At 38.6% G+C, this 13,599-nt stretch overlaps 1 protein-coding gene and 1 long non-coding RNA gene across 7 annotated transcripts in view; both read left to right on the top strand.

Annotated features, from left to right (window-relative positions):
* LOC113630805 (uncharacterized) overlaps window positions 1-2,251 on the top strand; it is a 61,093-nt gene extending 58,842 nt beyond the window's left edge. Inside the window, exon 3 of the long non-coding RNA XR_003437095.1 lies at window positions 2,141-2,251. This is a non-coding gene — a long non-coding RNA (uncharacterized LOC113630805). The remainder of the gene's footprint in view (window positions 1-2,140) is intronic.
* Window positions 2,252-2,712: 461 nt separating this feature from the next.
* Window positions 2,713-13,599, top strand: part of ITPRID2 (ITPR interacting domain containing 2) — a 38,960-nt gene continuing 28,073 nt past the window's right edge. For 3 of the 6 annotated variants that reach the window (XM_027126636.1, XM_027126617.1, XM_027126609.1), the window contains exons 1-8: window positions 2,715-3,171; window positions 3,526-3,571; window positions 6,522-6,571; window positions 7,422-7,478; window positions 10,108-10,147; window positions 10,233-10,331; window positions 11,567-11,775; window positions 12,662-13,362. In XM_027126636.1, the coding sequence (XP_026982437.1) occupies window positions 2,961-3,171; window positions 3,526-3,571; window positions 6,522-6,571; window positions 7,422-7,478; window positions 10,108-10,147; window positions 10,233-10,331; window positions 11,567-11,775; window positions 12,662-13,362 (1,413 nt within the window). In that variant the 5' untranslated portion in view covers window positions 2,715-2,960. Of the gene's footprint in view, window positions 3,172-3,525; window positions 3,572-3,594; window positions 3,805-6,521; window positions 6,572-7,421; window positions 7,479-10,107; window positions 10,148-10,232; window positions 10,332-11,566; window positions 11,776-12,661; window positions 13,363-13,599 lie in introns of those variants that run through there. The other 3 variants (XM_027126656.1, XM_027126626.1, XM_027126646.1) reach the window with 3 other exon arrangements.

Below are 13,599 nucleotides of genomic sequence, written 5' to 3'. Positions count from 1 at the left end.
TTACCATTTAAAATTGCCTAATTTAACAAGTCTGTTTTCTGTCCTAGCCTGAATTTATGCCATTTAAAAAATTCAGCTGCATAAGCATGAAGACAGATGCCATTTACTATAAGAATAATCCCCCCATATAAAATTAACTGATTTTTGTCTGCTGTGATATAATAATGCCTAGAGCTATACTGAGCAACCACTTTATTTCATATAATCCTCACATCACCTTGGGAAGGTAGTTATCATGATTGCAACTTCACAGATGAGGAATGTGATATCCAGAGATATTAGCTGTCTTACCCTAGGCCATACAACTAGAAAGAGACAGAAACTGATTTCAAACTTCAGTCTGACACCAAAGACCCTACTGTTCCCACTACATCATGCTGGATGGGATTATCCACGTCTAACATAAATGTATTTCTTCCTCCACCTTGTAGGCTTTAGTAACTCAGACATTATTCTTTATGTAGAACTTCTGCAACGTTGATTGGCAGTAGGTCTACAATACAGTACTTGTTTAGAAAAAAAATCCTTGCAGAAGCAAGCAAACAACTAGACTCTCCTCAGGTGTAGTATGGCATTCATTTCTGAATAAATTAAATACCTTGGGCAGTTTTCTAAAATCTCAAAGTTGAGAATACAATTAAAACCCCTTACTTTTCAAAATAGCTTACTGTTTCAAGGATTTCCTTCTTTATTAGTTCTGTATCCTCAACATTTTACATTAAAATTATCTTGTAGAAGAAAACATATGATTGTGCTATTGGTGATTCAAGAATTGCTGTACTCTATTCTAATGTTACCTGCTGGCAATTTTTCCCACTTTCTTTATCATTTGACTTGGTGGTTTGGTTTTTAAATATAAAATGTGGTTCATTATTCTCAAAAATTCTTTATTGTCTTAAAGTATTTAAACAACAAAACTAAGTAAAAGGTAATAGGCCATAGAGAAACAACATAAAGCAAGTAAATATTTTATCCATTTGACAGTCCATTCTGAAGAATGTAAAGCATAGAAAATTTACCTCAAGAGAACTCAATGTTCCTTGTGGGATTAGCACTGTACTAAAAGTGTAAGGTGTGCAAGAAGAATATAGAATAACGTTCTTTAGTCTCCATTTACAGTCTGCCTAGGAAGTCAAACATACCCTCAGAAGCGAGTCATATTATTTACTGCACAGTTCAGTCCCAAAATAAATGAGACAGACATTCAGTTATATACCAGGGAATTGTGGAAAAGATGTGACCAGAGGTGGTGGAAAGATGTAGTCCAGGAAAAGTTCTGGATCAGCTGGATCTTGAAGATCATTAAGGTATTGGACAGAAAGAACAGGAATGAAATGAGAGGCTAGGATAGAGAGTTAGCAACAGCATGTGGAAATGATGGAACTGGGTAGGGTGGGGTCCATCAGGGCCCTGAATGAAACTGAAGACAGCATACTTTGTTCTGTGTGGCTTCTGACCAGCCCTTTCAGTGCCTTCTCTCCAGGTATCTACCTCACTTGCTTTCCTGCTCATCTTTCCTACAGGCAGCTAGACACTGGCCTATTTTGAAGGACCATTAAACTGTTAGCTGCATTTTGCTATAGGACTCTTGAAGGCTGGAAAGCTTTTCAGATTCAAAGAAAAAATTTTTTAAGATTCAAAGAAAAAATAGTGAAATGGCAAGGCAATGAGATACCAGTATCCCTGTTCTAGCTCCCCCTCATATTTCACAGTATAAGGCCCAGAATGATATTATGATGGTTCTGGGAAGTTTGTCTGGATCTTGGATATGATGTGGAATAGGATTTTATAGTCTTTCTGCTAATAAGATTTTAAAAATAACAAAAGGGACTGCTCAAACTCATTTTTAAAATGTTCTAAACCTTTACATCATTTGTATCTTGTAGCACCAAAATCCAAGCAAGTATTTCTACTTTTTCCCAGCTGTTCTTGCTCTATTTTCCTTCACCTCTCTATGTCTAATTTCAATGTGGAATTTCCAAATTAAATCTTTCATACATAACATGACCACAATAAATAACTTTCTTAAGCGTGAAAGGAGCACTCCACGAAGCTTAGTCTTTTCCAGTTTTGATATTTTGACAAGAAATACCAATTACGCGCCTCTTTCTCCCATCTTTCTCCACCATTTCTTGGACAGAATTCTTTGGACTCCTCGAAGAATAACTTCCAGCGAGCCCAAGCAGACACTCAGTTTGGACGCAGTGAAGAAGGGCGTTGAGTGAAACTTGGCCTTTCCACATTCCTTCTGTTTTTGGGGTGAGAGGAGAAGTTAATAAGCAAAGATTACTAACCAACAAGGAACCAAATTTCGCCTGCTCCGCCGGCCGCGGCGGGGTACCGGGGATAGGGGACAGAGGGCGGGTGGCAGGGGACAGAGGGCGGGGGACAGGGGTCGGGCCTTTCCACTCTGCGCTCGCCGCGCCCCGCCCCGCGCGCCCCCGGCCGGAAGGGGGCGTGGAACGCCGCTGAGGGAGGGGCGCGCTGACGCGCGGCGGCCGGCCAGGCCCCTGGCGCGTCAGGCTGAGGCGGGAGGAGGGGCGGGGGCCGAGGGGAGGGCGGGGCGGGGCGGGGGCCGAGGGGAGGGCGGGGCGGGCGCCGAGGGGAAGGCGGGGCGGGGCGGGGCGGGGCGGGGCGGGGGCCGAGGGGAGGGCGGAGCGGGGAACCGGGACTGGGGCTGTCCGGCGCTCGGCTCCCAGCCGCGCTCGCTCGAGCCGCTCGCGCTCCCGCGCCGCGCCCGGCCGGCTTCATGTGAAACGCTGGCCCTCCGCCCCCTCCCTCCCCTTCCTTCCCTCCCTTCCTCCCTCCCGTCCCCTCCTCCTCCTCCTCCTCCCCCCGCGCCTGCTCCAGCTCCCCGGGGCCCCCAGCCCGGCCGGGCGCTGACCGCAGGGGCTGGGGTCCCAACCGCCGCCTTGTCTCTCACAGGCTCCAGTTGGGGTTGCGGAGCCCCCGGTGCAGCCATGGACCGGCCCCTGGTGGCGTCGGCGGAGGCGGAGGAGGAACTGGAGTGGCAAGTGGCGAGTCGCAGGAGGAAGGCCTGGGCCAAGTGCCGCGGCTCCTGGCAGGCGTCGGAGACGGAGGACCTGTCCACAGAAGCTACGACGCAGGACGAGGACGAGGACGACGAGGAAGACCTCTCTGGAGCGAAGCTGCCGGCGGCCGCGGGGAGAGGTCCGTGCGCCCCGCGGGGCAGCGGCGGGCGGGGAGCTCGGGGAAGTTCGGGCGGGCGGGGAAAAGTCTCGTGCGCTTTGGGCGACTGCTGTGAGTTCTGGAAGATCGTCCTGGGCTCGAGAGGCCGAGGGGAGAGGGGACACTTCCGACCTTTAAACGTGCGTGCTTGGTAAGGCGTCTCCAGCGTCGAGACACCCAGGTGCTATCATTTCCCTTCAGATGGTCTCTAAGCCGCGTTGCTTAGGCTGCATTTTGCCCCCAGTAGATTTTCCTACCTGGGGGTATCCAGGGTGACCCCACGGTCGGAGTCCTCCTGGGGTCGGTAACGAGCTGTCCCCTCGCTCTGCCCCGCAGGAAACGTGCCCAACGAGAAGATCGCGATATGGCTCAAGGACTGCCGGTGAGTCCTCGGTTGCGCCGCTCGCGTCCCGGGGAAAGATCAGCGCTGATGGGACGCCTGGGCGGAGTGACTCGGGCCGCCGTCCTTGCGGGTCCCTTGGACCTCGTAAGCCATAAACCGGAAAGTGAGCCGGCGGATAGCTTCCTCCTTTAAGCGATTAGAAATGGAAGTGCTGTGACCGCCGATTATTTGGTGACCATGTTGACTTCACAGTTATTAGGACTTCAGCTCCGGTGCGTGATGTTAGCATCAGAGATCAGAAACCTGAAACAGATAATCATGCCATGTTATTATGCTTGCCCTGTTTCTGTTTGAAAGGATTGTCACATTTCACACAGTATTTTATTTTGCTTTTGTTTTGACATGTGTATATCTGGCAGAAGAGTCATTTCCCTTTCAAATGTGTTTTAGATGAATGTAATTTACTTAACTACACTACAACTTTATGTTGGTGCCTTAATTCTGTTTGGAGAGCTGTTAAAACTAGCTAACTACTTTGTTCTAGCTTACTTCTTGGACATGCATTTGTCAGATGGCCCTGGAATTCACAGAAGGGAAATAGAGCTTTGAAGACATTCAGGCTGCATAAATCTGTTTAATTACATGCTTTGGTAGCTGGTACAGAAATGTTTGATAAAGTACAGAGGAGATTAATCGTATCTTACTACAGTAAAATGTACTTATTTCATATTTTAATGATTTTTTTCCAACTTATTTGCTACTTATAAAATCTCACATGAAGAATGTTGGCTTTTTAACTTTTGTTAAGGTGTTTGCTTCTGTACATATTTTTTGCCATCTCAGTTTGGGCTTTTCTTAATCTTTTGTCCAAGTACCAGAGTTTGAGAAGTCTTTTCTGGTGGGGAGAGAGAAATGATTCTTATATATGCCAGTTTATTTTTCTTTCTTAAAGACATAAAATATTGGCCATTACTCTGTTGCTATCCTGTTTTGGTGAATTGCCTGGAGCCTTACTGAACACTCTTTATTATAGAGCTCTTTAACCTTTATTGAGGATGTCATAGACCCTTCTGAGATATGATGAAATATATAGACCTTTTCTCTAAAGATGCACAAAAAAATGTTTAAGAGCAAGAGAAGAATCATGTTATGTTTATTTTATGGTGTACGGGAGTTAAGATTATATAAGAGTTATATCAAGTTATCAGTAAATAAGTGCATCTTTTAAGATAAATGCAGTGGGCAAATGTTAACATTCACCAAGACACAAGATCTCTGAAAATTCCAGGAGTTTTGTTGCTAATCTTGATTTATGTAGGCAGATTCTATAGTCTGTTGCGGATTTTCTACATAGGTTTCTTTCTTGTTCCCTACAGCTTCACCTATTCTGTACGAAAGGGACATTCATTTGTACTCTGGAGAGCTAGAACAAAGTCTTTTATTGTTAGCTTTATTATCACAGATTTGACTGCTAGGATATATGCAAGTTTTTTTTTTTTCTATAACAATTTAGGGTCCTTCCCAGAGTCAGGCATCTGTCTACTTTGTATATTATGTACAAATGATCTGAAGACAGCATCCGCCCCCAACCCCCCTGATAAGTTCTCAAATATTCTTTGTTTTCTTATTGCTTTCCATATCCTGAATAAAGATACCATGTTGTTTTTCCTTAAAGGGAGTCTTTATTTTCGCAATTTTTTTTTTTTTTTTTTGTGGCTAAGCTGAAACAAATTGCTTGAATAAGTAGCATCTAAGAAGGGATAGAGTTTTTGATAAAATTTGTAAGAGGGCAATTATAAGAGTGAGAGACTTGTTTTTGAAGGAGAATGCCAGTTATATTCTGCTCATTTGCCATTTTCTGTTGGTGCCCAGGCCAGTTGAGACATTTACAGAAGGAGTAATGCAATGTTTTGTCCTACGAAAGTAACCGCCAGGGAAGAGGAATGACTTTTTTGAGGGCATAAAGTATAGTTTTATTAAAATATATGCAAAAACTTCGAGGTTTTATTATCTTTATGGTCATGGCTTATTCTTTTTCATTTCAAAAGCACTTTTAAAGAACTGCCATTGCTTGTATATTTGTTTAAACATTTAACATTTAAGTGGCATTTCAGTAATATTTCTTTGAAACTGATATTTTTATGATTGATCCCATTTCTGATGTGAATTTATAACAGGTATAAATTGTTGCTGACGAAAGGCTTATAACACAAAGTAGAACTTTCATAATGAAACAACCTGTTTCTTTCTTAACTTAGTTTTGAGAAAGAAATGAAAAACATTTTGCATTAAAAAGATTTCTAAGTTATCTGTGTTTGAACAACAAGAATGTGAAAGAATTTTAGTAATGGCTAGTTCTTAAGGTTGATTCTCAAGCCAACTTTTTAGTAATTTTCTTTTCAGAGTTAAATGAAGAATACATGTATTTGTTTTAGTTTAAAAGCCTAAAATTCCAAACTTCTCCATTGTATCAGAAAAGATAATAGTTGGGGTAAGGGAGGCATTGAGTGGTGCTCTAAAATGCTTGATGGGATTTGAGAAAACTGTTGAGCCTTATTTCTAACTATACTCTGACTTTTTAATTTTATTGAGATAAAGATTTGTTTTTTCTTAATTCTCTTTCCTGTTTCTAGGGAAGGGATTGAGGGGAGCAGACATTTTCTTAAGGCCTGTTGTCATTCTCTTTTCTTTTTCTGTTTTTGTAAAGAAAATGCCAATTCATATCATTTGTAATTGCCATTCTTGCTCTTAATTGCTGGCAGATCAGACGTGTGATTAAATCATTCCTGGTGATCTGACTTGATGATAGGTATTTGCTTAGTAGGATATTACTTATGTAATTCACTTGCATTCCATGTGCATTTGGGAGGAAAATTCAACTGTGATTAGAAGCTTGCTTAGCTATAACCCTTTAAAGTGTAAGGCTGTGCAGTGACAGCTTTCCAGACAGCTTTTCAAGACTAAGGTTTATATGTTTGTGTGGTTTCAGTACCCCTTTGGGAGCCTCACTGGATGAGCAAAGCAGTAGTACACTCAAGGGTAAGAGAAAGTTGCCTTTCTAAATCTGTTCTTTATGAGGGTCCTACTTTATATGTCCTCTGAGTGAAAGAGTGTGTGTGTGTATAAATTACAAAAGTGATGTTCATGTTTATAAAGTATGGTGTTTTAAGATAAAAGCCTAAAGGGAGAAACCTTGTCATGAACCATAAAACAGTGATGAGTTTAAACAAATTACCAAACCTTTCCACAATATGAAACTCGTTTCTTTTTATTGTCCAATTAGATATTATAAAGACTAATTAAATACATAAATATGATATGTAAACATAGGGAAGATATATGTTGAGTGAATCAGGTGAGCTTTAGTGTAGCATTTAGTGTAGCATTTCTTTGCTTACATTAACCGAGATTGCCACACCTGTGCAAGGCAAAATTCTGAAGTTCAAAGTACAACAAGAATGTGCAGGTAGTGGCAAGGCATATGAAAAACATTTATAGTATCAGGAAAATCTAGCTTGGGCTCCTGACTTAATATAAGGGGGTAAAAGGAATGATTGTGCTGGGATCTGGTTTTCTATGAAACTGTTGGGTAAGATACATTATCTAACTGAACATCTTAGAGGCTTATTAAGTATAAAGTAGCCTGTAGATTGGGGCTTCTAATAACTTTACCTGGCTGCAAATCATGGTTTCCTTTACGATAAAGTGAAAACTTATATTTCCTTCCTGAAATTATATAATCAGAATAACCTGTGAGTACATTCAGGTCTGAAATGCTTTACTGTGTCTTATATTTTGCTTGGTCAGTTTGTTTTAATTAAAACAGTGATTTTCTGTGGGGGTCAGAAAGAACAGAATACCAGCATGAATCTTCTAATGTTTCTTTCAGGTGTGCTTGTGAGAAATGGAGGAAGTTTTGAGGATGATTTGTCCTTGGGAGCTGAAGGTATGTTTGGAAGAACTGTACCTTCATATAGTTTTAAAATTAAAAAAAATAGAGAGAGAGAAAGTCATGTGTTTTCATGTTTATGATCCTCAAAGCTAAATTTAAAGTTCTTGAAAGTGGCTCAGGCACATTTTACAGAACCTTTTATGTGTTAATAATCTAGTAAGAGCCTATAGGAGACCTGTAGGAATGGCTCTGGAAAACCATTGTGCAATGTCCAAAGGTCTTCCTTGGACTCTGTAGCTTACCGGAACTATTTGGGGGCAAACAATGGTCATATAACTGAGGGAAGAATTGTCTCTCAAAAGGAAGGAAACTTAAATATTTATACATGAGAAAACTAAAGTGAAGCTTATTTTAGTGTGAGGTAGCCTTATGTCAGACTTAACAGCTGCAGCTTGTCTTTCTCTTTGCATTCAAGTGTCTCCTGTCTTTCCCGCTTCCTCTTTTTCCAGATTTTTAGAAGACTAAAGGACAAAGACAAAATAGAGTTACGAGAAATTAATTAGAAAGCATTATGCTGATGTCTGTTCAAGGCTGCGTTAGGATTTTAAGTGTATTGTGCAATGTTTAAATTTTCACAGATTATATAATCTTTTCCTGTGGATTCATAATAAAGCTTTCCACAACATAAAATTAAGAATTTTTTTATTGTTTTACTGGTATTTTAAAATTATTGGTAACTGTATAGCTGGGTTATTAATGTGTGCTTTTTTTAAAAAATTAATTATTTATTTTTGGCTGCGTTGGGTCTTCATTGCTGTGCGTGGGCTTTCTCTAGTTGCAGCGAGTGGGGGGCTACCCTTCGTTGTGGAGCGCGGGCTTCTCATCGCGGTGGCTTCTCTTGTTGCAGAGCACAGGCTCTAGGCGCGTCGGCTTCAGTAGTTGTGCACACGGGCTCAGTAGTTGTGGCTCACAGGCTTTAGAGCACAGTCTCCGTAGTTGTGGCACACAGGCTTAGTTGCTTCACGGCATGTGGAATCTTCCTGGACCAGGGCTCAAACCCGTGTCGCCTACAGTGGCAGGCAGATTCTTAACCACTGTGCCACCAGGGAAGTCACAATGTGTGCTTTTTATTAAAAAAAAGAATTAAGGATTTTATTAAATCTTTTTGAATTGTAAGTTGATGAATAGTGAATTTATCCACTGAATTTAATATCCTTGGTCTTTTGCAGTTTGAAGTCAATCTGTATGATAAGAATACTTATTTAGAGCCTTCTAACATTGAAAACTCTAGAATGTGTATATGTTAGTTTTTTTATTTCTGTTAATATGCTTTTAAGGATTAAACTCTATAAAATAAACTCAAACTTACTGCTTCCCAATCAGGATAGTTGAACATACTGTTAACCCCTTATTAAAATTCATTTTATTGTTATTGTAAATAGCACTTTTGATATCTGCCTTAGTAGTTTCACAATATAGAATTCTTTTTAAAAACTTCATTTTTTTAGAGCAGTTTTGTTCACAGAAAAATTGAGGGGAAGGTACAGAGATTTCCAACATACTTTCTGCCCCACACGTGCACAGCCTCCCCCATTGTCAACATCCCTCACCAGAATAGTACATTTGTTACAATTGATGAAACTAGGATAAGGCATCATAGTTACCCAAAGTCCATAGTGTATGCTAGGGTTTACTCTTGGTCTTATACATTCTATGGGTTTAGACAAATGTGTAATGACACGTATCCATCATTATGCTATCATATAGCGTATTTTCACTGCCCTAAAAATCCTCCGTGCTCTGCCTGTTCATCCATAGTGAATGATTTTATTGGAAGCCAGACCCAAAAAGGAAGTCTCAGAGAAGAGTGGAGCTATTATGTTGTTTTACTGAAAATTGTTTCAAGATTATTTTCATTCATTCATTATTTTCATTTCATTCATTCATCAACCTTTCTGGTTGATAAGAAATTGCCATGACTCTGCAGATCAGAAATGAAAAAAGAAAAAAGTCTGTTGTGCTGAAAAAGATGTTTTTAATTAATTTCATTCTTTATGTTTGTCTATAAAATTTAAATGCAGTAAATTTAACCCACTGTAAACTTAACAACATTTATTTGTTTAGAACTTCTAAGTCTAGGATAAACTTGAAAGGCAACTTTTAAAAGAAAACTTATGTGAAATGAGTAGGAATTTTCCAAGTATGTGCATGAAAAATTGGTTGTAACTGGAGTGAATTATCAGCCTTAAAAAAACCACGTTAGGAATAGATATTGCCACACTTAAGTAATGCTAAATCATGTTTTTGCTTTTGAGGTATTCTTTATTAACAGTTTTTAAATTTAGTAATTAGAAGTACATATACCACGTATCTTCTTACTACTTATTTCAAACTGTTAAATTTAATTGGTTATTTATATATCTTTTTATATTAAACGTTCAGTGGAGGTAGTTTTACATTGCTAACAAACAAAACCTAAAACACCCTCCAAAAGCTGCTGAGTCTGTTCTTATCTATCTGTATATTACCTTTAATGGTGCAGATTTAATGAACCAGGACAAGAGTCTGGCATATTAGGCATTTAGCTATAATAATGTGGTTAATTTGCTTTCTTGTTGATTGTATCATAGTAGTTATTGTCCTACTAACAGTTGTGCTTTGCATATATTCTTTTTACCTTTAGCCAACCACCTCCATGAAACTGATGCTCAAATTGAAAACTGGTACGTAGCTGTTTGTTTTTTTCCTTTCTAAAAATGAAGAACAGTTATGGAAATAAAGTTTTATATAATCTAATTTTGTTTATAGCAATAATATCTTGGCCAAAGAGAGAAGACTACAGTTTCATCAGAAGGGGAGAAGTATGAATTCCACTGGATCCGGGAAAAGTAGTGGAACAGTCTCAAGGTAACTTATTCTGGATTTATACTGCAACTACATTGTGTTGTAGATGACCTACTCTTAACCCTTTTCAGCCTTGGATTTGGCTTGGTAGTATGAAGTCAAAAGGAATCCACAGTGTTTTGTGGGTCAACATAACTGAGAGAAGAGAAGTGTCTTCTTTTTTTTTTTTTTAATTAAGATTAAATAAAAATTAACAGATATGTTAAAAATGCTGCTGGAATCCATTAATGAGTATTTTGAGTCCTATCAACAGCTTGAAAGAGGAAATCCATAGTGGAATAATTTCTACTTCCCAAATTCTCCATTCTGCTAGGGTCTTGAGTTACTCTGATATAAAAATCAGAATAAACCTTTATAATTTAAAGCTTGATATTTAAGTGTAGATTTATCTTCATATAAAACCAAAGATCTTTAAACTATATATTAAAATAAGCAAACACGTGTGCATAATGAACCAGTTTAAACTATTATCCAAATTATTGTTTTGGAATTTGAACATTTTCTCTGAAACAAATTGAAATTTCCTTCTGCTCAAGTTCTATTTCTAACATTCCTATTTTCCCTGGTGAGTCTCAGCTTGGATTATCACTGGTATGAGAGATAAGGGTTAATAAATGTTCAATTCACAATAGAATTAGAGCAAGAATTTACCTTTGTGTAACCCATACTCTCATTACTTTACTCCTCCTACTTCCTGAGTGCAAGTGGTTAGAGAGAAGTTGAAAGTAAGCTCCTCCTTCACTTTTCTGAGATCAGTTGTTACCTATATTGCCTCTTCTAGGACAGCCAAAGAGCAGAAAAACTCAAGCTCTGCAGAATGTCCCTTGGTACCAAAGTTGTACCAACTTCCTAGTGCATTTTCCCTTTTCATTTTTTCCTAATCTGTTTACTCCTTATTCTCCCTTATCTGTCCTCAGATTGTTTAGCTGCTTTACTGGAAATCTCTTTAAAATGACAAAAAAAATAAGGTGAGGAATCAGAGCTTCTTACTGAGGATGTTCTTAGGGCTTAGCTCTTTTTCCCAAAACTAACAGCTTGAGAGAATGGACCCTTTTTAAGGGTTATTTATTGCATTTGGTACCCAATGTATAAAGATGCTGAAATAAATAATGGATTAAACAGCAGAAGCTGTAGAAGACTTTTTCACAGGAAAGCAGGAATATGAATTCATTTATATTGTGATATGTACTATTATAAACTTACATCTTGCTGTTTCTTTTTTTTTTTTTTCTTTTTAGTGTTTCAGAATTGTTGGAACTTTATGAGGAAGATCCTGAAGAAATCCTTTATAATCTTGGATTTGGACGAGATGAACCAGATATTGCTTCTAAAATTCCTTCCAGATTTTTTAATTCATCATCATTTGCCAGAGGAATAGATATTAAAGTATTTTTGAGTGCGCAAATGCAGCGGATGGAAGTAGAAAATCCAAATTATGCTTTAACAAGTAAGGTTTTTAAATGTTAGCATATTATTTTTAAAATTATGGCATCTACAGCAAGATGGTCTTGTTTTTAAAGCCTTATTAATTTCTAGAAATAGCAGTGGCAATTTAATTATTGAGGTTAACACAACAGCTGTTTTGCATATTATAAATTTTTATTATTCTATTTATAGAAGTTAATTTACCTATTCCCCCACCCCCCCACCCCATTCTCCACATACTTAAGTGTTACATCCGTAGAATGTAACTTGTAGACCCTTATACTTATCGCCAAATTGCTTTTGTTCCAAAAGGAAAGAAGTAGAGGAGGGGCCTTGTTACTATTAGTTGAAGTCAGTCAATTTCAGATGCTTTCATGTAAATCTACAATGGCAAGGCTAATTTGATGATTTTTCAAGTTAAATCTTGCTTATTTTTCTCTGCTGACCAGAAATCCCCAAAATGGGATCCCTAGGTGGTCCTTGGATTAGCTTTAAGAGATCTATAAATCCAACCTCCCTCCCATTAGGTATAAAATATATACTTACATATACTTCACATTTGGAAGAGTTCAAGACCTAAAAACAGGGTCACAACTATAGATCAATAGCTAGTCCTTTCTGTTTTATTCAGTGTTGTCATTATGCTTTGTCCTTCCTTTTGATTTTTTAAAATGTAAATTCTAGTGCTTAAGAGTGAAAAATCTTTCTCCCTCTCCACAGTAAATGTAGAGAAGTTTTAAGTGATAGATAGGAAAAAAATCTGGTTTCATAATCTTTGTGATTTAAGTAGTTCAGTTATTGAAATTCTGAACAGTAGTGATGGTTTAAGTAATATATGTGTGTGTATATGTGTGTATATACACATATAAATATAAATATATATAATTATTGTTTTTTTCCTTTTATAGGCCGTTTTCGTCAAATTGAAGTGCTTACTACTGTGGCCAATGCATTTTCTTCTTTATATTCCCAAGTCTCTGGGACTCCCCTGCAGAGAATTGGGAGTCTGTCCTCGGTGACCTCTAACAAGGAGACAGACTCGCCTCCACCTTTAACCCGAAGTAACACTGCAAATCGTTTAATGAAAACACTATCAAAACTAAATTTATGTGTTGATAAAACAGAGAAAGGAGAAGGTAGTACCCTTTCCCCAGCAGTTGACAAAGGAAAGACTCTAAATCTTTCAGTGGTGGAAGAAATTGGCAATAAAAGTGATCAAAAGTCTCAAAAAATTGTGAAGAAGAAAGATTCATCTTCTATGTTGGCTACAGTTAAAGAAGAAGTATCAGGTAGTTCAGCAGCTGTTATGGAGAATGCTGACATTGTTAGACTTTCTGACGAAGCAAACAGTAATTTTAACCAAGAAGCTGAAAGTGGACAAAGTAAAGAAACTCAAAGTCATGAGAATAAACTAGGTGAGGAAGCTGGTATTATAAAAACTCATTTAGATAGCGATTTCAACATGTCCAGCCACAGTGAGCTGGAAAATAGCAGGGAGCTGAAAAATGTCCCTTTGTCCACACCTGAAAAAGAGCCATGTGCACCGTTGATGATCCCATCCATAAGAAGTATAATGGCACAGCAGAAGGACTCCTTTGAAATGGAAGAGGTAGGTAAAAAATTACTGAGAACTGTTTTAAACAGTGAGTTAGGGAAAAAAGTGCCAAAAAATGTTTTTAAAATGAAAGGTGGTGAATAGATTTATACTAGAAAAAAGTCATCCTGATTTTGACTTTCCAGGTTTTTTGTTTTATGTTTCACAAACCAAGAAGTCCCAGGACTATGTGATGTCAAGATAATGGCCCCTCTAGATCTTCTGTAATCCATTGCTCATACTTGAACTTTA

Source organism: Aethalodelphis obliquidens, unplaced genomic scaffold (assembly GCF_003676395.1).
Source record: "Aethalodelphis obliquidens isolate GAN/ISIS:26980383/991018 unplaced genomic scaffold, ASM367639v1 scaffold2, whole genome shotgun sequence".
In the NCBI taxonomy this organism is placed as follows: domain Eukaryota; kingdom Metazoa; phylum Chordata; class Mammalia; order Artiodactyla; family Delphinidae; genus Aethalodelphis; species Aethalodelphis obliquidens.
This window is presented reverse-complemented; position numbering and strand designations above follow the sequence as displayed.